We start from the raw sequence: 26374 nt of genomic DNA on the forward strand, positions 1-26374 counted from the left end.
CTGAAAAGAACGTGCTACTCGAATAGTACTAATACTGGATGCACCAGTAATTATTACTACTGTACATGAAATGTGTTTTATTCCAACTGGAACTCAACCTATGAATGAAGAAGGAATGACCGAAAGGATGCTGTTAATAATTTTGATGTTGCGCTAATGATGATGATGATGAAATGACTGTATCATTGAAAGCTGTTACATTTGAATGTAATTGCTGGCAAAAAGTGTGAGAGAAAAAAGTAGTAGCATCAGCGGAAATAGAAAAAATTCATGAATTACTAATTGCTACATTTGTCTGTTATGCATTGAGAGTCGGCTAATAGTTGTGGTTGTGGTGTCAATTGCGTGTGCACGCGCGTGATTCAACTGCTAATAGCGAATTCCGTATCTAAATTGCTGTTGGAGCAGAAGGGTGTGCGTAGCGTACGCAAACAGTATGCAGACTATCGACGAACGGTCGTTGACTGCAATGGAAAGATGCATCTCAGGTTCAATAGAATTGAATCTAGAGTTGAGTCGGATTAAATAGAGATCTACTCGAATTATCAGAACAAGCTTTGACGATGTTTATCCTTTTCCGAATTAAAAAAATACTGAAAATATGCTGCATTCTATGAAAGTACCAAAAAATCACCCTGCAAGCTATGAAGGCCTGTCAATACGAATAGGAGTCAGATTAATTTTCTTCGGTGGTTATTTTACCGAAAACTGGATACTAAAAGAGGGAAGTGGTGCTTTTTCTTCTATGGTTTTTGTCTTCCATTTGCATTTACTAATGCATTACATCTTCCAATGCTAACGAATTTTAGGAAGAAAAAAGAACAGAGAGAAGAGGTAAATTATTTGTATTGATGAGGGAAGAAGCTTCAGCAAGCAGGCTCACAACTCACAAGAATCCTCTCCGAATAATAATTTGTTGCAGGTAGACATAGTAATTATTGATCATAGACCAACTAAATGATAATCTGATTGTAAGAGAAGCATTCCTCCATAATTGAAAGAATAAGACATTGATGTTGCCAATAAAACTAGCACAGCTTATATTCCTAATATGTTGCTCAGATATTTTTGTAATAATAATGAGAATGTTTGAATTTCAGTTATCTTTTTTATTATTATGGCATGTTATATTATGTATATCGGTCTCTTCGGAAATCACCAGAAGTTTTACTTTTAAGATTTAAATTCTCCCAATCTCGCTAGATGCACCTAGAACTTGGAGTATGCTGGACTACTCTACATACTTATCTCAAACTATATTCTTCATTTTAATCACATGCTAGACTGATTAACTGGGGATGGTGCACAGTACGTGAAAAGAGTCGCCCATTCCTAGCCATATCTGTACCTACATAGTCAATTTTACTACTCAATGTAGTTCGTTCATGATTCGCAGAGCTTGACTCATTTATTGACAATTACTTTAGTACGTTTTATGGCAACACCGAGTATCAGTGAACATCGATGAACTTGCCGTTGGTCACTCACTCACACGCACACGCACACATGGCTCGGTGCCTAGGTGCATCAAATTATCGTAAATTGTGTACTGTTTATTACACCATGCAGAGACCGTGTGAAGAGAGTGCAGCAAGTTCTCCCCCTTCCCCACCACCAATTGCCCCCCCCTTGCATTGATGCTGTCTGCTGTGATTCGATGTCAAGATGACTGAGTACCTGTCAGGCTTGATTATCAACTTTATGCTTGCAGCTTTATGTCGGCTCGAATGTCTTTTTACCTTTCTCTCTCTGCTCTCTCCTATCTTCATTTCCCCTATGTTTTCTTTTGTTTCTCATGCCTTTACCCTTTCTCAGAAAGTGCAGAACATGAGGATGTCAATACAAAAGGCCTACCAATAATCCAGCTTCAATTAAACTTGTTGATTTCAGCAGTAATTTTGCGAATGATTTAAGAGGGACACTTATCCTTATACAGTACTTGAACTTTTATAAAGTTTTGTAAAAATTATAAGAGCTGGTATCATAACCTCAATATTGGGGTACCTAGCTTCGCTCGTTATTTATTTATTGACTTTCGATAAACCGAACACAATTCTTTAAAATTATTGGGGAAGTACTAACAGTACAGCCCAAAACTGTTTCTCTCCCGAATTTTGATTTATACACTATAAATAGTCCAGAATGTAGGTTATGTTCCATACACTTGAATTTAGGTTCAATTTTCTGTATAAACATTTGAAAACAAAAAAATTATAATTTAGATTATATACAAACCAAATTAAATAACAAAATAACACTCACTAATCACTTAAAATTGTCAAATAATGATCAACTTTGAAAATTATGATAAACTCTGGTTTAGGAGGATTATCATGTCATGTGAACAAATCGGATTATGTTGATCAAATCGATTAAATTGTCTAGCTAGAAAAGATTTCTTGCTGATTTATTATGATTACACAGCTGGAAATAATTCTGTCTCTCTCCCACACAGGCACACGCATCTTCTGTTATCTGTTGACTTTTGATAAACCAAACACAATTCTTTAAAATGATTGGGGAAGTACTATAACAAAAATAAAACAATAGCCATATTTTTAGACCTTGCTAAAGCTTTTGACACTATTCATCACTCAAAACTTCTGATAAAAATAGAAAAGTTGGGTATTCGAGGAATAGCCCTTGAATTATATAAGAGCTATTTAAAAAATATATTCCAAATGCTCAAAATTGATAATAAAACCAGCCTTGAACAACTCACTGATTACGGTCTTTCACAAGGAACAGTCTTGTCGCCGATTCTCTTCCTAATCTACATTAATGATCTTCTCAAGTTAGAATTAAAAATGGTGTCTCAATCGCTTTTGCTGATGACACTTCATTGTTATTCAGTGAAACGAATTGGGAGGATACTAAAAAAGCAGCAGAATCCGGACTTAAAATTGTAAAATCCTGGTTTGATGAGCATATATTAACATTGAACATAAAAAAAGTAATTTCATGTCTTTCTCTCCAAATTCTATAGGCCAGCCGCAAGGTTTGAATTCCATTAAAATCCATAATGTAAATTACAACGAATCTGATTGGATGAATTGTACATGCTCAAAGCTTAATAGAGAACATCGTGTTAAATATTTGGGTGTAATGATTGATCAACATTTGCGGATAAGTAAATTCCGTAATATCAGCCAAGTTGGTAATAAAAAAATCTCAAGACTCATATATTTTGCCTACATTCAATAATTTCTGCAATATGGAATAAAAATTTGGGGTGGAACATACTCAAACCACTTGGAGAAACTTTTTGTAATTCAAAAACACCTTATAAGAGATTTTATATATTGGGAAAACCCAGACTCTATCCAAGTGAGTTTCTGTTTAGTGAGCTAGATGTTTTAACTGTCAGGCAGCTTTACATAAAAAATTTAATCATCCACATAAATAAACATATGAATCTTTTCAACCTGCGTGTTTCACCGTTTAACCTCCGTCCCTCATCTATTACCTTTCAAATTACAGATACTATTTTATCAATTTGTAGAAAACAATTTTTATATCAGGTATCAAAGCTCATCAATGTTATTCCTAACCATTTTATCACTAGTAAATTGAATAGAAAACTGCTAATTGAAATTCATACATGGATAATCTCGAACAATGTAATTTTGGCAATGTAATTTCCTCATAGCTTAGTATAAAGACTTCTCATGTTTTTTATGTAATTTTTTATGTAACTATTCTTTACTTTCCCCTATGCCTTCACTCTGCTCTTTCTCTTCCCTTCCTCACTCACTTTTTCTTTTCCCTATTTCTTAATAATATCCCATTATTATTTTCATGTACTGTTGAGCATTGAACACTCGGCCTCTGCGCTCAGGTTCCTCGATCCTTGCAGGGACTTCCCGTTTTTAATATAGTTATGTATAATCCTATTAATGGTATTTTTCTTTTTCATTTTATATTGTATTTTACTTTTTTCATTTATAACCATTTTTGTCATTGTAATTATGTTTTTGGGACAAATAAAGATTTTATTTGTCTCTTTCCTGTATAGGGCTACTTGTAATATAAATATAAAGAAAATAAAAATCTCAGTACCCTTTTTTTAAAATATTTTATCACAACATGTTTCGGTCATTTATGCCATTTTCAAGTGATTTCAATGTCAAGTGATAAAATATTTTTAAAAAAGGGTACTGAGATTTTTATTTTCTTTATATTTAGATTTGATTTGATTTGAGAGGCAACGAAATTATCATCTGTTTTCCAAGGATGAATTATCCTTTTAATGTCGTTCAGCGAGTTTTCCAAAGAATGAGACCTGGTGCGATCGAATCTTTATAATAAACCTACTATGTTCCAAATTCCGTGAAAATCCTTAGAGCCGTTTTCGAGATCCGTAAAACATAAATAACCAGATATAAAAATAGCCAGTTATGAAAATAACCGTATATAAAAATAACCAGATATATACAGAAATTGCTCGCTTAATATAATAGGATTTACACTCAAGGCCTATTAATCTAAATCCAGGAATGAAACAGTTTCGGATAAATTCTGTTGTATCTCTCCCAATTATTGTTTAGATATTGTGCTTGTGAAAATTAAATGAATGAAAAACCAATGTAAACCCATTATTACCTTTCCACTGTATTAAAATGAATACCCAATTACAGGAAGACTTCATTAAATGGAAATTATTCTACGAATAATTCTATGTCAATGGAATTTCGTAATTTTGAAATATTGTACAGAATAAACTTGCCATGCATGATCAGTGTTCCACTCGCCTCCAAGTGACTTCTCTTCTAAAATCATGTCCATTTTTCGCCACCACCTATTAAGATACAGTCATATAGTGAACTTGTATAGGTGGAACTTGGTCGATTCCATTAGCTATTATGATACACCATCTAATTATGATACAGTGTACATTATAGTCGGTATGGTTTTCAATAGGATAGAAGGATCCTTACCCTTCTATCCGACTGTATCAATGTTGTATAGTAATTTAACATGAATGGATTGGAATTTAAATATTTTTTACATGGTAAAGTCTTGTCGTCTCTGGCAATCTGTCCTTTTGTATCCACATCCTTTAACACATATCACAATTTCATCACTTCCCAAATAAATATCCGAGACTACATATTTCAGTTGAACTGCCTGCTTCATTGTATTTCTTGTAATTGTAATGTGCTTGCGCACTAGTTGCGTGCACTTGCGCCAGCTGCATGCCTCATAAAAAAGTGCATTCACGTACTGTAATGAGATTCAGGCATTGCATTGAGTCTCGTTAGTGGCACGATAGAGGCGAGACAATGCAGTGCAATGCAAGGTCTATGTCTATGTCTATGTCTATGTCTGAGCTCTGCCATGCCATCAGACACGCGCGTGCTAGGCAATGCGCGTGCGCACACCTCGGTAATTGATGGAATTAGTGGCCCGCAAACCCGTTACTCATCAGCCAGCTTTTATATATTTATTACGATGCTAAGTTCGTTACGACTCGTTTGAATTGTGCACTTTGTTGCCGAATGAAACTCAACATCCAACCTTATGTTGCACATTTGCAACAGAATGCAACTAAAGAGATGATCCGCCACAAATCACAAATTTAATACCGAATAAACTTGATACAAGTTTAATACTAAATATACAGCTTATGGTTCTAGAATAAACAACACTCAACTATGTACATAGCTGCCAAGCTAACTACATTTAGTTCCACTATTGCAACAATATGATGCTGCACTGAATCACAAATTAACACTAAATACACCAGCCAGATTGCAATAAACTGGTTTGTGCCAGCCAATAACTGCAGTATTAGGCTGGCTATAACTTGTTATATAGCTAATTAGTGAGGATGCGGCAACAATAGTAGATGGCAATACGAATCCTGCCGAATCCAATCCACAGGATGGACCATTACAATTACCGACTGAATAAAGTACTACAATCTCCGTTGGTCAGACTCAAAGTACTCATCTTGGAAAAATCTGTAACTAATCTACTTAAAAGTGATATGTATTGAGAGTATTAAAAACGTGAGTCGATTTCTATCTCAAATATGAGATTTGAGATAGTTACAGTGCGAGCTCAGATATTTTTAATAATTGATGTCTAGATGAGTCTGATTTCATTAATTTGATGTGAATTCTGAACTACACTCGAAAATTCATCCTATTTATGTTTATTCATGCTATTCAAACCATTGAAATAATATTATTGAATAAAAACGACTTGATGATATTGTCAAAACCACTGATGTATTGAAAAAAGTGCTGTGTCCGGTTGCTACACTATCAGCATTCTCTAGTGAACTGAGTTTAAACTGTAGACAATATTAGTAACCTGAGTTCATTAGAGATTGATAACGATGTAGCAACCGATGTTATTGTTTCAACAGTGGTTTTGATTCCAAGTCATCAAGTCATTTTGATTCCAAATCTACAAGAACCAGAGGATATAGAATGTACATCCTATCCTCACTGGCTACAACCCAGAAACTGGAATAATAATATTACTGAATAGTTCTTCATTATTTTCATTTGCATTCTCATTTGATATCTTGTAGGGAGATAATAGAACTGTGTTCAATCTTCAATTGTGTATTTAATATCTGTATTTTAGTTCAATCTATTCTGTAGTAGCCTATCTATTGTAGTATCTAGTAATCTATCTAATCTAGTATCTGGAATTATCTGCATTTTATTATATTTTTAACATGTAAACATAAGATCTCTGCAGTTTCTCGTGAAATTTGTTAATTAATTGCTATAGTCAAAATATATTTGATACAGTAATAATTTGCTGGCAGAGTCCAATCATGTGAAATATGGTATTACTTTGAATGCTAAACTATCAACATGACAGAGTATTATACCATAGGCATAGTCGCATTCGCATAAGCCACTCAGTCTGGCATGTTGTCAGTTTGGCCTTGTTCTCGATGAACTATGATCTAATCCGTTGACCTAATCAACTATTTATAGTTCTGACAATACGTTACAGGTAACTGGCGTGAAATTTTCTACTGAGTTGCCATCAATCATGCTATGGGCTTTGGATATGAAATACCTCACAAAATAGGTTGAGATTATTATTGTATCTCACGCATAAAATTAACATTAAAGATCCTTATATACGGTTGTAAATCATGTACAACCGATTATAAATCACAAAACAATGGATCTTTTTCAAGAATAAAATCCAAATATTGCTTCATCAGTTATATTTTCAGAATGAAACACTGCATTGAAAAACGGTAACTTGAACATACTAGAAGGTCAAAGCATTGTTGAATCAATACAACATGGTCTTGTACTTTTCCATTACCACTTTGACTTTGGGCAACCTTTCCTTCCAGAATTGAATCAGATCACGCTGTCGTGGAACCCAACTTCAGTTGAAGCCCTATTGGTTTATCATCATAATTATTATTTTATTTATTTATACAAACGTCTGTCTACACCATCCACAACAAAGAATATAATTGAACTTATAATATTTGTTTATAAGTGAAATCAATATAAAATCAAAACTTCATTTTTAAATTGGCTCTTTGATTAACTTGGATGAGTTTTGAGCAAGGATGAGTTGAAGATTGTTTCCTTGTTTTAGGAAGCAACTATTTTACATACTCTAAGAAATTTTGGAAGTAGAAATCGTTTACTAGGAGTGACGGTCGTTTTACCATGATCTAATCAGTCTAACTTCCTCAAATCGGCCAGATTTCAATGTGTCTTGCCTATAAAAGTAGATGAACGTAAGCTATATAAAAGGTTCTCTTCAATTATGTTTTGGAGGTTGGAGATATTATGTTCTTGCTTTGAATGGCAATATGTTGGTATTATACCGAATGTTTTTTTTTAATTTTAGATAATAAATAACGAAAAATTGAAATACTGGAAAATTCTCAATATATTCGTCCAACATAAGGTGAACCTGGGCCATGTTCATAAGGCCCGCCTCATCACTCCTAGTGAACGATTTCTACTTCAAAGTTTTCATACTTGGTGTATAATACTCTACAGAAGAAAAAAGTATGAATCAAAAACTGTACAACAATTATTTTTCATCTATTCTTTGATTTAATTTATTGACAATAATTATTATCTACAAGATGGAACATCTTAGAAATAACAATCGCATATATTTCCACCAACCACAATTAGATGTGATCAACATCATCATGAATGAATTGACATTGAATGTGATGACAATTAGTCATCAGCGACAAATAATCTTGGTATCCAAATGGTATATTTACTCTATGATTGAACGTAATCTATACCTTGGACCTATTCTAAAAATTAATAAAACCATAGAAGAACTATTCTTTATAATTCCTCTTTGTGTAGCACCCTTTGTAGTATAATACCCTGTGTTATTAATTTATTATTCCAAACTTTTTCCGATCCTAATGAGAGCAAGTTAGATGAAGATTTTCCACGTGTTTCTCAAGAATGAGTGCTAAAGTAGATCGAAAATAAGAGAATGGCATCGTTTGTGCCCTTTTCGCCGTGTACAGTTTCCGGTTTAGCCGCCACCCGCCGGCCCCTCTGCCCCCGGCATGAGGATTGCGATCCAGATTGGATGGGGTGGTTGGTTTGGGGGGTGATGGAGGGGGTTCACAGGACCGCATTCCTTTGGGGCACTGACCTTGCAGACATTCCAGTGGCAGGCAGCGGACAGGAGGCAGGAGGCAGGAGGCTAGCCTCTGCTCAGCCCTCAGCCTGGTGGCCACACATGCATTCTCAGCTGTGCTCTACGGTCAGCCTGTGACTCCTTTCACAGTTTTACACCACTTAGATGGAGCGTGCACCACTGCTGCAAACAGTCAAACATTCTCCAAACAATGTTTCCTCTGTACTAATAGTACTTGTACGAAATCATTTCAATAAAAACTGTTGTATAATAGATGGATGATTCATTGGAAATTGCAGAAAATTCACTGCTAGAATACTATTACCGTATAATAATTATTTATTTGTTAAAGCCCCTCTGCCGGCAAGGGAGAGAGAGGTACCGAGTTCGATTCCACGGTCTGGGGCCAGTTTTTGGACAGTTTCATTCTTCAAATTTCCTCCTGCTATTTAGTTGTGCGGTTGATATTTGCAGTAGCTGAAGTCCTTGGTTCTATTTTTATAGCGTTCATTGTATATTTGAAATAACTATTATACTATGTATAATAATTTCTGAACACAAGGCAAGATTGCCAATCAGCTGAATAGAATGACTCAGGTGAAGGAGAATAGAAGAAGGATATAAATGAAGAAAATACCAATAGGAGATTACCAACGCCGTTCAGACGGAAAAGCTGATTAGAAAAAGAGGTAGGAAATGATAAGAGGCAGAAGGAGATTGAGATGGAGAAGTTGAATGACATAGAAAGTAGAAGCAGGGAAGAGGATTGAGACGGAGAAGGCAAATAACAGAAAAAGTGGCAGTAGAAGAAGGAGGAGAGAAGAGAAATGAGAAGATTTAGACGGGAAATTCAAATAGTATAGATAATAGAACGGGCAGAAGGAGTTGAGAAGAGGAAATATGAAAAAATAATTCATGTTTATTTTTATTATTTCATTTATACATTAAAATGTCTTGATCCTGTACCAGTACAGTGGTTATAGTATAACTACACAATTTCTTAGTTCTCTCTTGGAAGATACCAAACAATTCACGTTCAGTGACCCCAATAATATAAGTCTTGATTCTCGATGAATTGCCTTCCTTCCAGCAAAACACTTCAGTTTAGTTTATCACAATGTTTCGTCATGTAGACATATTTATGGAGAATACTATCAAATAATTCACATTGGTAAAGATTATTTTCATGATTATGTCACATCCCCCACCAGCATGAGGAAATTTTACAAAAGTATAGAATTTGAATTATGGAATGGCAATCGCACTGTATTCTGTACTGGATTTGTTCAATCCTTATCCATATTAGATCTCAGATGCACAAATGTTTGCTCAGGAATTGCCGAGTAATTGTTTCAGATTCCTAATTTTATACAGTAGGTGGCCCACTATGAATGTTTATTCGAATGTTCAAGTACACTTAACGACTTGGAAACTTGAAAAACTTTTTCTGTTCAAGGATATTGAATGTTTGGAGGGATGTTTTATCTAAACTTGAATGCTGTTTGCATGACTGCATTGCATTGCAGTGCGCTGTACTGGTAGAAGCTTACCGCGTAGGAATGCCGTGTATAACGGTGCCATGCAAAGGCATGCGTCTGTCTGTGGTAGGTGTTCTCAGAGGTGTAGTGGTCGGTCGGTCGGTTGGTTGGTTGGTGGTCGAAGAAGCCATGTCCGACCACTCTACAAAATTCCCTCTGCTATTTAACCATGCCTTTATTCCTCACTCGCTCTTGCTTCCCTGGGAGCTCTCATGACTAACGTGAACCTGCAAATGAGTTGTTACTCGGTTATCGAATTCAAGTTTATTTGTTTTATATAAAGTTCAATCAAGTTTATATTTGTTCATAAACCAATTCTTCATTATCATCTCATTCATATAACTTTAGCAATTCAATTTCTCTGATATACCACAAATAAATGCTTAGGTATAATTTGATTGTATGAGAAAAGATGATGTGGTATTTCTTCATAATTGAAAGAAGACATTATTTATGTTGTTCATACCACTATATCTGGTATTGACTATAATCTACTGTATAATAATAGTTGTATTGACAACATCAACGTCTTATTCTATTTATTTATTTTATCAACTAATCCTTAGTTGCAGTTTATCTAGTTATAGTATCTTGTTTTTCAAATACTTGAGCGATTTAGTAATTCACGACTCTAGTAATAATTAAGTGAAATGGACAATAATTTAAGATTTTAATGCAGATGATTTTCAATACATATAATTAACACATAATTCGAAACATTTATTCAACCCCCATTCAGCCTATACAGCCTACATTTATTCAACCCTCAGCCCTCATTCAGAATATAAGCTACTGTGAATGAATTTTCGCTCCAGAATGAGTTTTCCCAAATCTCAGCATGGCAACATGAATTTTCCGTGCAAACATAGTTGTCTAGAGGCTGGAGCGCATCCTCCCACACTTCCCCTCGCCAACCAAACCTTCCTCAATGCGGAGCAGATTTTGCAGGCCGCAGACGGCGGTCGGGGGGCGTGAGACGGGGGACGAGTGGTGATGACACAGCTCTGCTCTTCACGGATGATCACGGTGACTGCATCTGCCAGACCGTAGTTACAGTTGATGCAAGCGTGACCCAAACGCGGCGTGCAAAAATCGCCCGGCCACTCAGACAGTCATGCGTCATGCTCGCCGCCGCCGCCGCGGTTTCTTCATTTGACCGGCGAGTACGCGCGTTCCGCAACCTTGAATATCAGCTCCACTAAAGTAGCGGCGCATCGTTTCCAATTCCATCATTTCCACATCTTTTTTATCACCTTTTCCCGGTTGCTCTGTTTTCTGTTTCTGGTTAGTTAGACAGGTTGTTCGAGAATCCTTCCCCTTGAGATTTCTTACTCGCACTTACTTACATCACATTCACTTGGACCGACTAATATTATGAATCCCTACAGACCCCTATTATAATATTTTCAATGCATCCTTTTGTCTAGCATCAATTATAGTAAAATCTCCATAGAATCATCCTATGGTGTATTGAACATATGACTCCCAGTAGGATTTCTCACTCTCAGGTTACTCACTACATTCTATTCAATGCAAACAAGTATAATGCATGTTGATGTATTTATTTTCAATGCATGTAATGCATGTTTGTTTCTCAATATAATTTTCTAGAGCAGGCGATCAACCGTAGTAGTGTAGACGACGGTAGTGTAGAAGAGAACAACCGTCATTTTAAATGGTCGTTGATCTCATGCCATGAGAATATTATGTGTATTGATTTTTAATTTATTGCAAAATTGATAGATGAATTAGTCATATTTGATATTACAGTTCGGCAGAAGATGATCGAAGCTACTTCTTTATTTTATTTCTGCAGTGCATTTGAACATTATTTTTATATTAAAAAAGTCGAGTAATGAAGTTGATAAAAAGGCTGTTGAAAAGGAGGTGTAGTGGAGGAGGATGGTGGTGGTGGAGTAGGAGGAGGAGGAGTCCGATGAGTCTGGTTTGTGTGAATCCTGTCGTTGCTCTTTCTTGCGGTAAAAAGCGTGCCTTTTTCCCTTTACTGGTTTCATCCAGGCAATCCAGTTGGTTGGTTCACATTCTTCTACTTGTATTCAGAAATAGAAGACTGCTAAACTGGATATTATAAATATTGTCACTGTCCTTTTACCTCGGCTAAAACAGCAATTACTCAAAACCTGTAATGTTATTACTTGATTCTCAAATGGAGAAATTCATGGTCACGCCAACATAAATAAATGTCGTTGTTGAACTGATAAAATGCTCATCAAAGACTCTTTTGAATTTCATTTTGATTATTTAATTTTATTTTCCAATTCGTTTTGTTCTTCCTGTATAGTTTTTTCATTTTCTCCACACGGTTCTGGAGCATTTGCACAAGTTCTTACGATACTTTCCCATTTAATTGTGGTTACTAGTGGTTTATATGATAATTAAAGAATTCTAGTAGCCCTATCAAAATACTTTATATTGGAACATATTGAAAGAAACCTATTCACCCTAAATATTTCATTTTTTGACAAAAATTCCATAGAAAATCATTTCAATCATTACTGTATTTATGCTAGGTAAATGCGTTGTATTTCAATATCCGAATGATGCCTTACCTTCACTCACCTTCAAGTTATTTTTTGCTGAAAGAAGACTGAAACCATTACTTGCCAAAAACGTTAATTTTACGGATACATTTTAACACCTATATAGGTAACTTTCACAGTAAAAGGTTGATTTTACAGATTAATTTCGTTCAATCATTCACTTTATCATGACACATTCTCAGTTTTTGCTCATTAGTTCTTGGTTTACATGTTTAAATATTCCAACTTATGATGTAAGTCAATGTACTGTGTACATTGTATCAATGTGAAGGTTAAATATCCAATTAATAAACATAGAATGCATATAAACAGTTAGATATAGTTGCGAGAAGGCCACAAGCTAATGCGAAACGTTAATCTCAACTCATTGAGTGGTTGATCGGCATTCCTCCACTGATGATCAGGATGGAATGTCCGTAATGGCAGATGGCGGGGAGCAAATGGGGAAATGGGGGGAGGGATGAGAAATTACAGCATTCCACATCCTTAAAAGTCCAAAACAGCTGTTTCTCTCCATGCGTTATTGTAACAGCATTTTTGGCAGAGGTTACGGTCAAATTCCTTCGACAAGTACAATATTCCAAACACTTTACTTATCTCGTGAATTCAGAGTCCTTTTCATAACCTGCTTATATCGTTTCGTTCGAAGTTACTAAAAATCTATAATTATTCGACATGAAGGTTTCTTTTAAAGAAGATATATGTTAACATTTGTGTAGGATGTGAATATTACATCTTATTTTCAAATCACTGTATTCTATTTCCTTTATTTTTCGTTGATGCTTCTTGTGGTCATGCTTTTTCTGTACTTTCATGTTTCTCTCTGTTTACGTGATCTTGACCATTGGAATTAAGCGAGTGAAATTTTATGAGATAAATTTTCAAAGAAGCTTGGAATTCGGCTCAAAATTCACACATATTTGCCGCATTTCAGTGAAGAAGCTTATTTGTGAATAACTTGGTTGTAAATTTCAACTAGGATAACATATTATTGTAGTTTTTCTTTTAGTAACTGCGCTTTTCAATAATTTTTTGATAACTGTTATCGCATTGTGGAAAAGATCATCATCATTAAATTGTATTTCATTCAACCATTTCTCTCTTATTCTGGTAAAATAAGGTCATGTCGTTAGGAAAATGATTGTGGAAAGAAACTTTTCTACAACCAGTGATTTAATGGTGTGAATAAAAATACGATCTCAGTGTTTGAATGTAGCACAATATTAGGACTATGTGGAGAATGAGTGGAGAGTGCTTGCAACTTCCTGACTCTAAACTACCACTATATATAGCCCAGTCAACGAAGTGTTATAGAGGGAAAAGCTTGGAAGACAATTTTTGACCCCGCAGTTCTGTTTAGGGTAGAGAGGATGTAAACATATCAAAAGTCCCCACCCCTTCCCCCTGTGCTAAGGGGGTGGGGGTGGTTCAAAGGTACCATTTTTTGGTTTCTCGCATATAACTCGAAAATTATGCATTTTACAGACATGACTATTCTATAAGAAATTGAAGCTTACATAATTCCCTACAATATTGATCTCACAACGTTTTCTATATCTCTTTCACTTTTCGAGATATCCGCTCTAAAAGATGTGACAGTTTTGAAAAAAACACATTTTCCTTCCATTTTTTGCTCTTATAACTTTTTGAATATCGATGGGAAAAATCTATGCTGATCATGAGCATATAGAGCATCAAATTCTCTTCAATTTAATGTATAATTTCACAAGTTTACGTACATCCCCACGACTGTTGCAGCAGCTTCAGTGTTGAGTGTGAGATCTTCAGTTATGCAAAAATAGACCAATTGACAAAGGAATTTGGAGAGAATGTTTTGAACACCATTTTTGACTACGCAGCTTTGTTGGGACCAGTTAGAGGGTGAACATATCAAAAGTCCCCATCACTACCCCTTGTGCTAAAGGGATGAGGGTTGTTTAAAAGTTGCATTTTTCAATGTTGTTCTTTCACGCTGATATCTTTAGAAAAATGCGTAAATAGTCATGTCTGTAAAATGCATAATTTTCGAGTTATATGCGAGAAACCAAAAAATGGTACCTTTGAACCACCCCCACCCCCTTAGCACAGGGGCTAGGGGTGGGGACTTTTGATATGTTTACATCCTCATTACCCTAAACAGAACAGCGGGGTCAAAAATTGTTTTCCAAGCTTTTCCCTCTATACCCTTTTTTGAGCATTCATTGCCTGGACTAAAAGTTATTTGTTTTCATAAAGTTTGAATTGTAAGAAGGAAACGTTCAGAAGAAAATATGAAGGATGTGCAAGATATGACTCGGAATAAGGTATGAGAATTATATGAGTAGTGGCAGAGGCCGCGGTGGTCGTTCACTTGTTGATTCCTCTGGCACAACGGAGCCCTGTGGTTTTTCCTGTTGCTTTTGCTTCGCCTGCTTCACCCTTCGCGATCCCGAATTGGCCGTCGCCGTGTCGCGGTTCCGTCTGCTCACTTCTGATTGCATCTGATTGTTGGCGGTGTATTTTTTTAGCGAATCCGTTAGCTCTATCTATTTCATCTTCGTCCTTCAAAGTTTAGCGCCTTCCACTTTATTTTCCCATCTTCTATCTTTTTCTTTATATCTCACACTTATTTCTATTTTCCCACACATATTCGTATTGTTCTTCCTTGTACTCTTCATCATCCTCACCATCCTTCTCTCATTCCAAGAGGAAATGTTTAATACCCGTTCTTTTTGCTATATTTTTCTTTATAATATTATTATTCGTCAACTTCCATATCATATCCATGATCAAAGATTTTCCCTCTGACTCCTTTATTTATATTATTCCTTTTCATATCTCCTCAAATATAATCCAAGCATTTATTCTCTCCAATATTATCCGTCACCTATTATTCGTTTGCTTTCCCCTCATTTCACAGCTTATTCATGTTTTTCCCATGTCATCGATGGCAATATTAGAAAACGTTCATAATCATTTTTATAATTTGAATCACTTTACATAATAATTTTCAAACATTTCACAATTATAAACATTTTTTAAGCTATCGAAGAATAAGGCTTGCTCAAGTCTTTATGATTATCAGAAACAGTCTCCAAACAAAGTGAATAAGTCGAATTTCTTTCCTCTCCTCCTCCTCGCACCTATTATATTTTCCAGTTTTTGATGAGGAAAGTCTGTGAATTTCAACTTCTTGAAACCCAATTCTTCGACTCCCCCTTTCCTTCATGAAATCTAGATGAGGAGTGATCCCCTAATACTCACTACGAGCTAACTCAATGTTTTAATTCATTTCAAATTCAAATCATTTTTATCCTTCATTAAAATTTATTTATTTACAACAATACGGGAAAATCCTGAAAATTGTTCCCTTATCAAGAAAATTACAATAATCGCAGTACATTGAAATTGAAAAATGAGAGAAAAAGAAATACATAAAAAAATATTCTTTATTAAATTATTCAAGAAAATTACAATGATCGCAAAACAAAGAAATTGAAAATGAAGAGAAGAAGAAATGAAAAATACAAAAAAAATATTTTATATCAGTGATACAGAATAAAATATTTTGATATTTTTCACCAATAAAGTGGAAAGTTGTGAAGAACAAATGAATAATAGTTGTCAGCAAAAATTTAGCGTGTTGATTGCTAGGTGCAGTGATAATGTGGTTGTGGCCAGACAAAGGTGCAGTGTGTTGTGGTGGCTTTTGTTGGTTTGGTTTGCAGTTAGCAGTTAGCAGTTAGCAGGGCTGTGAGCAGTTTTGCTTGCTCGATTCGCCCGCCGCCCGCCGCATTCCATTCCGTCCGCGTATATTGGTCGATAATGACGGACACGTTTCGGCCGCCACGCTCTCTCACGTTGTTTGTCTCTCTCGAGCATTACCACTGGACGGTTGTCTCTCTCTCTCTCTCTCTCTCTCGCCGTCCGTCTGTCCCGTCCCGTGTGCAGTTGTGGCTGCAGATTCGCATGGAAGGAATGCCGCCACCACGTGTGCACCAATAAGACGGAGAAAGAGCAGAAGGAGAAGGAGGAGAATAGGCTGGCAATGAGGTGGACGACACATTCCTCTGCAGTCTGCACCGACCATAATTGACTATTCAGACTAGACTTAATTCTTGTCGCAAATGAAGAAGAAAAAGGATTTTGTTACGTTATTTAGATAAAAATGTTGACTCACTCTTATGCACTAATTCACAATAAATCACAATATACCTAATTGTTCAATGAATTCTACAAATTAAGTAGTATCATTGATCAGGATGAAGGTGAAATGTAATTTGAGTTTCTATAATATAATATATTGTAATTAAACTACTGGACGGAGTTTCAACAATTGTCGATTATTGGAAAATGATAATGTGTAAAGGAATATTCTTTCCATCAACATACAACTAGAAAAAGGAGGAAGTATAAGCAGAAAAAAAGAAAGAAAAGAGTAAAATGAAGAACAACAACAAAAAAGGAATAAGTAGATGCAGAAAAATAGAGGAAGGAGAAGAAAAACAAGAAGAAGACAAATGAGAAAAATAATAAGATAAAAATTATGATGATGATAAAGAAGAGAATAGAAATAAGTACGGTATATTATGATTGGAGGAATATAATGAGAGGGGGAGAGACACGGAAGATACAAATTTGTAGGAGTGCAAGAGAAAGAAAGAACTATAAGTGGAGAGAGAAGATCAGGATCTACAAATGCAGAAAAAGAAGTAAAATTGTAGTTGAGCTCTCTTGATTTATGATTTGAATATCTTGATTTTAAACTGTTCAATATTATTTAATTTTATTATAAACTCATTTATCCATCTTCAATCATTATCAATAAATCAATTACTTTTATCTTAATTTCAATTTGAGGATAAGGATGCCAGATGAAAAATAAAAAATCATGCTACAAATTGAAAAAAAAAACGGAGAAACGTTTGAAAAAACTGGCTAGGAAGAAGGTGAATGAAGTATGAAAGTCAAAACATGTCGTACACAAAGTTCGATAGTTATGTTTCATTCATGTGTTGAAAAATTGAGATATTAGTTTTATTGATGAATCAGTTTTTGGAATAGGTGATAATAAATAATATTTGGATAGTTTTTGTAAAATGAACATATTAGATTTAAGTAATGCAATGGCTGATGTAGTCTATTAATTTATTGCATAAAATACTATAATCATAATACACTTAGGCTATGACATTGGAGGAAAAACTAGGCTGAGCCTGTACTATTTCTCTCCAAAAATTTTGATAAAATGTTAATGTTGTCCAAAAGATAAGGTTACGTAATCATACACTGCTTCGTCACTTGATTTTCGGTCCAAGAATGATGATTTAGAATTTTGAATTTTGACGGTTGATTTTATACTCTAAATAAATTACAGAATGTATCACAATAAATTAAAAACTTTAGAAATATTGCACTTATTAAAAAAATTTGATTACAAAATCAAAAACCTACTCACTATTTGTTATTCACAGCTGATTTCATCTTTCGGCAACTGTAGAGGAAATTGCTTTGTTCCTTGAATATTCATGATAAAATGAAGGTGAATAGTTGGAGGAGGAGGCTTTGTTGAAGGGGAGAAATCAGAAGAGAAAGGAGGAGAAATGCTGAATCAGAACACAAAGAGGATATTGAAAAGGTTGAGTTGTTGGTGGCTGGGACTGGGACTGGGACTGGGGACACATTCCTCGCAACTACTTTGACGACGTTCATCGATTTCGACTAGACTTCTTGTTGCATTATTCTAATTTCCAGGTCGTTGATTTTCACTAATTCCATGTGGATGCTGGATGCTGTCCGGTTTGGCACCGATCACTACCACAATCACCTTTCCATTAGCAACATCCTCAAATTATCTTCTTTGCTTAGCATTGTTAATCATCGCTGAAGAATAATTCCCTATATTGCTATAGAATAACGAGTTGTAATATTATATTTGGTAATAGATGAATCGAGACGATCAATCACTTCATGATACACGGTTGAATATCAGCAATGCTGGAATTTTTGGTGCAAATTAGGCGTTAAATCAGTTACAGTATTAATATTATACTTCTGTAATATATTAGTGGATAAGGTACAGCAGTTTGATCAACCTGTAGAAAAAAGTAAAATTATTCTCAATCCACTAGAACTTTCACAAAATAACTGCTTTATTACAAGAATACTGTAATAATAATCGTTAGAAAACTTGCAGGGAATCGACATTTTGAAAAATGATAATTATTATTAAACGAAAATCCCAATCTAATGTTGTAAATCACCCCGAAGACTTCTGCTACTGCAAATATTGACAACAGGGTAATCAGCTAGATGGAAATTCGATGAGAGCTACTATATAAAAATTATTTGTCAGCCCGGGAAAAATTATAATCTACCGAACAAAATATCCTTTTCTTTTTCGTAATACAAATTTTTTCATTCAAGTGGAAAGTTGAATTTTTGTTTGATAATCGATTGAACCTGTTGACTATTTGGACTAATATAAATGTAGTTGTAGTTATCAATCAATCAATCAATTTATTTTTTCATGAAAAACAAACAAATAGTAGTTGTAGTTACAAATTTGCTGACTGCTAATTGACTGCAATTCTGAAATACTTTATTTTAAAATAAACATATTTTCAGTGATCATTCTGTTTGCTAAAATTCACCATTTTATTATCAATTGATACTTGCGCAAGTAAAACTGTTTCCCACAAAAACCTTCTGTATTTATGTGCAATTTTTTGGTGAATGTGAAGGGTGAGAGAAATTGAGATAACGTACCATCTTATTTGAGCGAACAACTAGTCTTTTACTTCGAATCCGTCGACCAATTCCAAGCTGATTCAGACACCCTAATATCAGATTTCCAGTGTATATAAAATGATAATGTATGTTTTTGTCGGCATTCCGGCCTCCTTCTGTACACGTGCATTGGCTGCTTCTGCTGCAGACAGGCTGTCTGATTTGATCAGCCGGCCATTCACCAATCACCAATCACCGATAAATAGCCTTGACCCGGAAAAAGTCCAGCTGAGAAAACCACACCATTCACAGATGCAGCGCAGGGCCTCCTACTTCATCTTGAGAAAGTATGTTCCAATAGAAACTGGGGTTCTCTTCACACAAAAGCCTGTCCCAGTATCTGAATGAGTGAACAATTCCATTGTAATCATCATTGTGTTCCATTGAATTGATGTAATGCAGAAAATTAAGGATTTCCAGAAAAATCTATTAATTCATCATTGCAGTTATCATTTTGTTTCATTGAATTGATGTAATTTAGTAAATTAAGGATTTTCAAAGAAAAATCTGGCAATTTATTCATTGTCTCCGTTCTCCGACTTGCTGCTGCTTCACTTGGAAATAAATACGTATATTTTTCGGTTTCTCAACATTCAAAACTGTGTCCTAGTATCAGGGAAATTATATTGACATCATTTAGAAAATTATGACAGAAGTATCGTCTTCTGGCCAATTCATTTTGTGATAATTATATCAGTAGTTATTATAAATTGCGTCTTCATCAGAACAAGGTTATTTGTCCAATGCTTAGCAATACTAAAAGAATTCTGTAATTCAATAAACTTCAGTAAAGTAAAGAATTATGCTTTCAAGAGATTTATGAAAGTACGTATTATTATGAATGATATCTGCCGGTTGCACGAAAGTCTAAATGTTAACCTTGATTCAATGCTCAAGATTGATTCAATTATCATAACTTAGTTGTGTTTTTTCTGGTTCTAAATTTTGTTAAATTACGCAAAAATGTTCCAATTAATTAATGGTGATTTGAGTGTGATATTTTTGTTTTTTAATCTGTTTTCAACCGTCAAAATTTAAAATTCATAGTTTTCATTGTTTTTTAGTGAAAATGGACTAAATTTAAAAAAAGTGAAACCATAACCCTATTTCGGACTTGTTATCTAAATTTGGGAGAGAAATGGTACAAGAAGTATCCTTAGTTTTTCTCTCTCAATCAGTGCTACTTTGTAGAAATTATAAATAAATAAATAACAAATGCCACGAAAACCAAAGAAAAAGCGGATGCAACCAAAGAAAAAGCGGATGCTTTCAAGCTCCGCTCTGGCATTAAAAGACCACCTAAGTGCTGGTCTTTAACTAGCTCTTAATCCTGGTAAAATTTTAGTGCAACTGGATCCATATATATTATGATAGTTTATGATAAGTTTTGTTAGTATCAAATGGAAGCCAATTTCATATCATAGAATCTCTATGCACGTTGGTGCTCTTACTTTCTATAATGAAGTTTATTAATTAAAATCAAAGTAACCTACAGACTCCACTATATAATAGATGTAATTTCCGTCTTGGAATACATTGTATTCTCCCTCTTATACGTGTAACCAAGTCAGAATACATTAGATAGGGTATAATCTATTTACTCTTGAATCTAGAAAGATCCATTATCACGTCAAAATTTCATAGTTTGATCTGTAATTTTCAAAAGCCGTAAAGTTGAACCAAGTTGGAATTTACATCAAATAAGGTATAACCTCTTCACTCTAGAAAGATCCACTATCACGTCAAAATCTAAAATCTTGATATGTGTAGTTGAAAAGCCGTAAACTTCCATACATCTACTGCACTTGTACGTTGCACATAGCTTGGAATCGTAATGTGACAAAATACAAGTTCAAATGCATTTATGCACTTGGTATATGCACATACCTTCGAGGTTAATTTGAAACCTCAGTCGATTAAACTCTGCAGACTCGAACTGGCCGAGACACTGGTACAGTATCCGGGAATGCCATTGGAATCCTGTTGCAAGGAATTCAGTCTCTCTCTTCATTTGTGTCTCGTGCACGCGTGTGTATAAAATTTATAACCATCTGACAGCAATGGAATTGTTGGCAATCATGCTCATCATTCTCTGGCCGATTTCTTATCCTTCACATACGCACACCATCCTCAATAAATCGTCCTTCCCCTCCTTCTCATCCTCTTCCTCAACTTCTCCATGACGTCGTAATTCTTTGCGTTTCTCTTCAATGTGCGTTTGTGTCACAGGGGAACATAATGCAGAGTGACTACTTGTGAATCGAATCACACGCGTGGCTTTCTAGCTGCCTTTACGGCCACTGACTTGCTTTCAACAATTTATTGTACTCCGCAAGAAATTATTGTTCATGATAAAGTGATTATAAATTAATTTCATGTCTTTAACGCGAAAGCTTGTTGCTTGTCCACATCAATTCTATACGAAGGAATATTTACCAATCGATTCATACATCAGTTGTTCAAGTTTTCTTTCTTCCTTCACCGCAGTCGTCACCCTCTTGTTTATTCATTTTGAAGGTTTGCAGCTCTCAGAGCGACAAATCTCTGCAAATCAAACGAGTCTGATGGAAAATTTAAAAAATGTAAATTACGAGTACCTAAATGTTCCGAAACAAACATCTTCATTGTAACGACTGATTCTAACTTTTTTCTCCTCTAATCTTGTATTATTTTCTTCTGCTATTACTGTCTCATTTCTTCATCATCCTACTCTACATGATAACTTCATCATTTTCCTTTGACGCTATCAGGTTGTAAACTTCTAGTAAGACATGTTTCTTGTCTTCTACTGCAATTTTCTGCTTCTTCAGCTTCTGTCTTCATTTTTTTAAAAAATCAAATGGAAAAATGTATGTATCGGAAACTTGTTCAATACTTTGAAATGAAAAGCTTCAACATTCCATTAATAATTAGTATGTAATGCAAAGATAATTTACGCTTTAGTTACTTCATTATTAAAATTCAGTTGATCAATAATGTCAGTTATTTCTCTATTAGCATTCTTTTTCCTATTCAATTCACATTCTCTCTTTTTTAAACTACTGCTCTTTTATCACCTGTTTTCAATGTTTACTAGAATCATCCACGGCTTCCTTCGGCTTCCCATGGTCTGGCCAGATTCTGCGAATTGCCTGCTCGCTGATGATGCTAATAAAAACAGAACTCGTCCCTCTGTTGTTTATCCTGTCTCTTTCTCCCACTGCTCACCTTTCTCTCACTCGTACCCCATCTCTGTTCTGCATATTATAAAAAAGCTTCAGCAATCTCATCCTTATCGAAGAAAGACCCTCTCCCACCCCACCAATCATTAGAGGTTGTTTCTCTCCCACAACGGGTCTTCTGCCCCCTCCCCTACCCTCCCCACCGGTCATCCGGATCAGCAGAATGCAACGGGGTCAGGTGATTACCGGATTAGAGGGCTCCGATGTGTCCTTGATTAACCTTGACTCTTGGCAGACCACCCTGCCGTCCGCCGAGACCATCCTCGCTTCTTAAAAACACAATTTGCTCGCTTAGAGCTCGTTATCACCTCAGAGTAAAGACTTCTACATCTGAACACAGCAATGGTATTTTATCTTCATCATAATTTGTAATTATTGGAGAGCCATTGATAATTATTAATTTTTATCAAATAATTGAAAAAATCATTATTAGAAATGCAAATGGAAAGCCTAGAAATGACTCCTAATTACCTATTTAGAGGTGGCTTTTCCAATTGATAGGGAGATTGAATGACTAATTAAGAACAAAGTTACTATCAAATTTTAAAAAAATCGATGCAATTGGTGCATTTGTTTGAATAGGAGGCCACTTGAAATAATGCCTCTTGAAGCTCAACAACATATACATACTGGAAAAGAGATAAAGGAATACTGAGAAAGAGATGGGCACTGGAACAGGCTAATAATTATTAATAAACATAATACTCTACTAGCGGGGATGATGATGATGACAATTATGTTGATTATGTTTTATGGTTCATATTGCAGTGGAATTTGATTTGACATTATATTCATTCTCAAAACAATAATAGTAAAGTTCGCAATAACAAAGAACACAACAAAATGAGAAAACAATCATATTACGAGAAGTTAAAATCCTTTCAATCGGAATGGAGAATTCTGAAATAGGAATACGAAAATTATCATAATTACTCACACGTAGCAATCTCAAAGTCCTATTGATCTTAGTGAAGTTTGCACTATTTCATTTTAAACTGGATTGAATCCATAATTTTTAAGTCCCGATTACAATGTGGTTCTTTTTGAGCTTGAGCCACCAGCTGATTACGTTCAATTTAAGCATTGACTGTGCAAACGGACCTAAATCAGATTATATTATTGGTTGTTTAACTTAATTATTGTTAAATTTTAATCGCATTTTTTGTAGCCTATTGGTTTTCACTTCTACTACCGTTTCTCTTGTAGCCTGCTGAAAGTGTGATATGAGCCAGCTCGGAGTGATATGAGCACAAGCTGCAGGCTGCAGGGTGGAGGCTGCAGTGGTGTGAGGAATGTGCATGCAGCGAGCAGAAGGCGTGCGAAAGTTGAGGCGCCACAATCGGCCAGCATCAAGGCACGAGAGGAATGCGAGCGGACAGAGAGAGAAGATAATTGTGTGTGAGAGAGTGCAAGTGAGTGAGAATGGAGGAAATTGTGGAGGAGAGAGATTGAGAAGAGTGTGCGAGGTGTAAGTACAGCGGACGTTCGTTCACCCACGATTGGCTGATGTTGGTTTTCAATGAGAAGCTGGTTTTGAATGATTGAAAAGAAGGTAAATGTGATGTGCACTGGAAACGCTCAGAGATTTATGGATGAAATTGGAGAATTCGATAAAAGAATGAACATTGATGGAGAAGCGTTTGATTTGGTGGTTGAAATGGATATCAAGGTGAAGATGGATTGCCTTGTCAGTCGACAATTGAATTGTTTTAATCTGAAATAAACCAAAAATATTAGTGAAGGAACAAAAACATTTCCAGTTGAAAGGAGTGACTATGAAGAAAAGAAGGACAAGGGGTGACTGACATTTCAAGAAAGCAGGATCAGGAGGGATATAGAAGTAAAATCAATAGTATGAGGATTGAGGAATACAATTTGTAAAGATACCTCTTGGAACCCATCAAAATTGTTTAGAATATTACTAAATACTAATGCATTGAAAAATGATAAGAAATCGATTATAATGTATGATTTTTAAGAAATTTGAGAGAGAATCGAGGTAGGTTGTTGAAATTAAAATTCTAGCTGGGTATACTTGATATGATAATGGCTGAATTGTAATGTTTCCCAGAGATTATGAGATGACGTCTCATCAGTTTTGGAACCGTGGAACGATGTGAAGGTTTGGTTTTCTCATCACAGGAAATTAAATTTGTGCATACAGTGGCAAGATAATCTGAGCATAAATCGCTTGTTAGTCGACAATTAAATTGTTGTAATTTGAAAGAAACTACCAATCAAGACCCAGGTTTTGCAGCTGGCAATAGCCTAGCAAATAGCGCTAGTGAGTTAATTCAGTGAGCTTTCAATTAAAACAGATAATCAAGGTCTGGTGAGTGCATTGAAAAAATATCAGACTGAAAATAGTGATAGTGTGTGATGATGGAAATTTATGAGGTGGCAGCAACAGAAACAATGTAATGAAATAAATGGATGATAATTATTTTAGATAGATACGCGAATTACACGTACCATTCATTATGCGATTCCTATGAACAGTTGGACGGCTGCTTTAATAGCTCAATTTGTTAGAGCTTGCAAAAAGAGTGAGAAAATGGCTGTGGGCAAAAAAGAATGAGGAGGAAGGAAGTAACTATCACGGAGAGAATTGTGCAAAAAAGACTACTTGAAAACCAAGACTGCTCTATATTATGTGATCATGAATTGGATTAGTATGCTGGTATAGGAAATTTAATCTAATAATAACAACATAAAAATACATAATTAAAACATACAAAATGAACTGTATAAAGTTTCAATCCTATGAGAGTTATACAGGCGGAGGTGAATGAACTATCAGGTCATCTTATGAAAATCAAGTCATAGGAGAGAAAAGTTATTTCTGTAAAATCACCAACAATAATCTCTGTAATCTTTGATATTTGAAGATTTATATATCATGATCTATATGAATGTAACATTCAATATCTTCATTTTGTTTCACAGGAATCTTGCGATTGGAATAGGCATTCAAAATTTCCCTGAGGGACTAGCTGTCAGTTTACCTCTGCAAGCAGCTGGATATTCAACTTTAACCAGTTTCTGGTAAGAATAATGATTTTTTACTTTATTATTATTTTATAATCGTACGATTCGTAAACTTGATGGGAACTTTTAAAATGATCTCACGTATGAAACTACTGTATCCCCAACTAACGTTTTATAAGAGTTTTATATCGTTTTCGAAAACATGATATAATTTAATGTATATAAAAACCAAATCTTTATCCACGTCAATTTATAACTAATGAGAGACCTTCTTATTTACTCCTTATAATAAGTGAATCTTCTCTTGTTAGTACTTTGTAATTGATTCAGTATACACAGTAAGATAATGAATAATGTGGCAACTATGTTGATGAACTAGAAAAGAATCTTCAGGAAATAGACTGCGAAATTGAGGATGCCATTGATTAAATGAAAATAAACCACTCACTCAAAATGCACACATTCGATTTGCCAAAAATGCACAGGGAGATTGTAATCACTGATGCAGAAAGACGACAAAGATCGGAGAGAATGAAGAAATATTGGGCTGTCGAGAAGCCAGAAGACAGCTTCATAACTAAGGACGATTTTAGTTGATTGACTCAAGTGGTCCAATGTGGCCAAAAAATATAATGAATATCCTAAATGCAGAATGACTTCTCTCACCAGCTTCTCACAACTTTCA

General features: G+C 35.1%; 1 protein-coding gene and 1 long non-coding RNA gene across 3 annotated transcripts in view; one reads left to right on the top strand and one right to left on the bottom strand.

The window, feature by feature from the left end:
- LOC111048931 (zinc transporter ZIP11) overlaps positions 1–26374 on the top strand; it is a 122200-nt gene that overhangs the window by 84827 nt on the left and 10999 nt on the right. The window contains exon 4 of the mRNA XM_039427949.1: positions 25648–25746. Within this exon, the coding sequence (XP_039283883.1) occupies positions 25648–25746 (99 nt within the window). The remainder of the gene's footprint in view (positions 1–25647; positions 25747–26374) is intronic.
- Positions 8039–22638, bottom strand: LOC120351278. Of its 2 annotated transcripts, none has more exons than XR_005571278.1 (3): positions 22537–22638; positions 10164–10378; positions 8039–8796 (listed from the first exon to the last, which is right to left on the bottom strand). It is a non-coding gene; the product is annotated as an uncharacterized LOC120351278 (long non-coding RNA). The 2 variants fall into 2 exon arrangements; XR_005571279.1 differs by lacking the exon at positions 22537–22638 and adding an exon at positions 18150–18468.

The sequence above is a fragment of the Nilaparvata lugens genome, chromosome 5 (assembly GCF_014356525.2).
Source record: "Nilaparvata lugens isolate BPH chromosome 5, ASM1435652v1, whole genome shotgun sequence".
Classification (NCBI taxonomy): domain Eukaryota; kingdom Metazoa; phylum Arthropoda; class Insecta; order Hemiptera; family Delphacidae; genus Nilaparvata; species Nilaparvata lugens.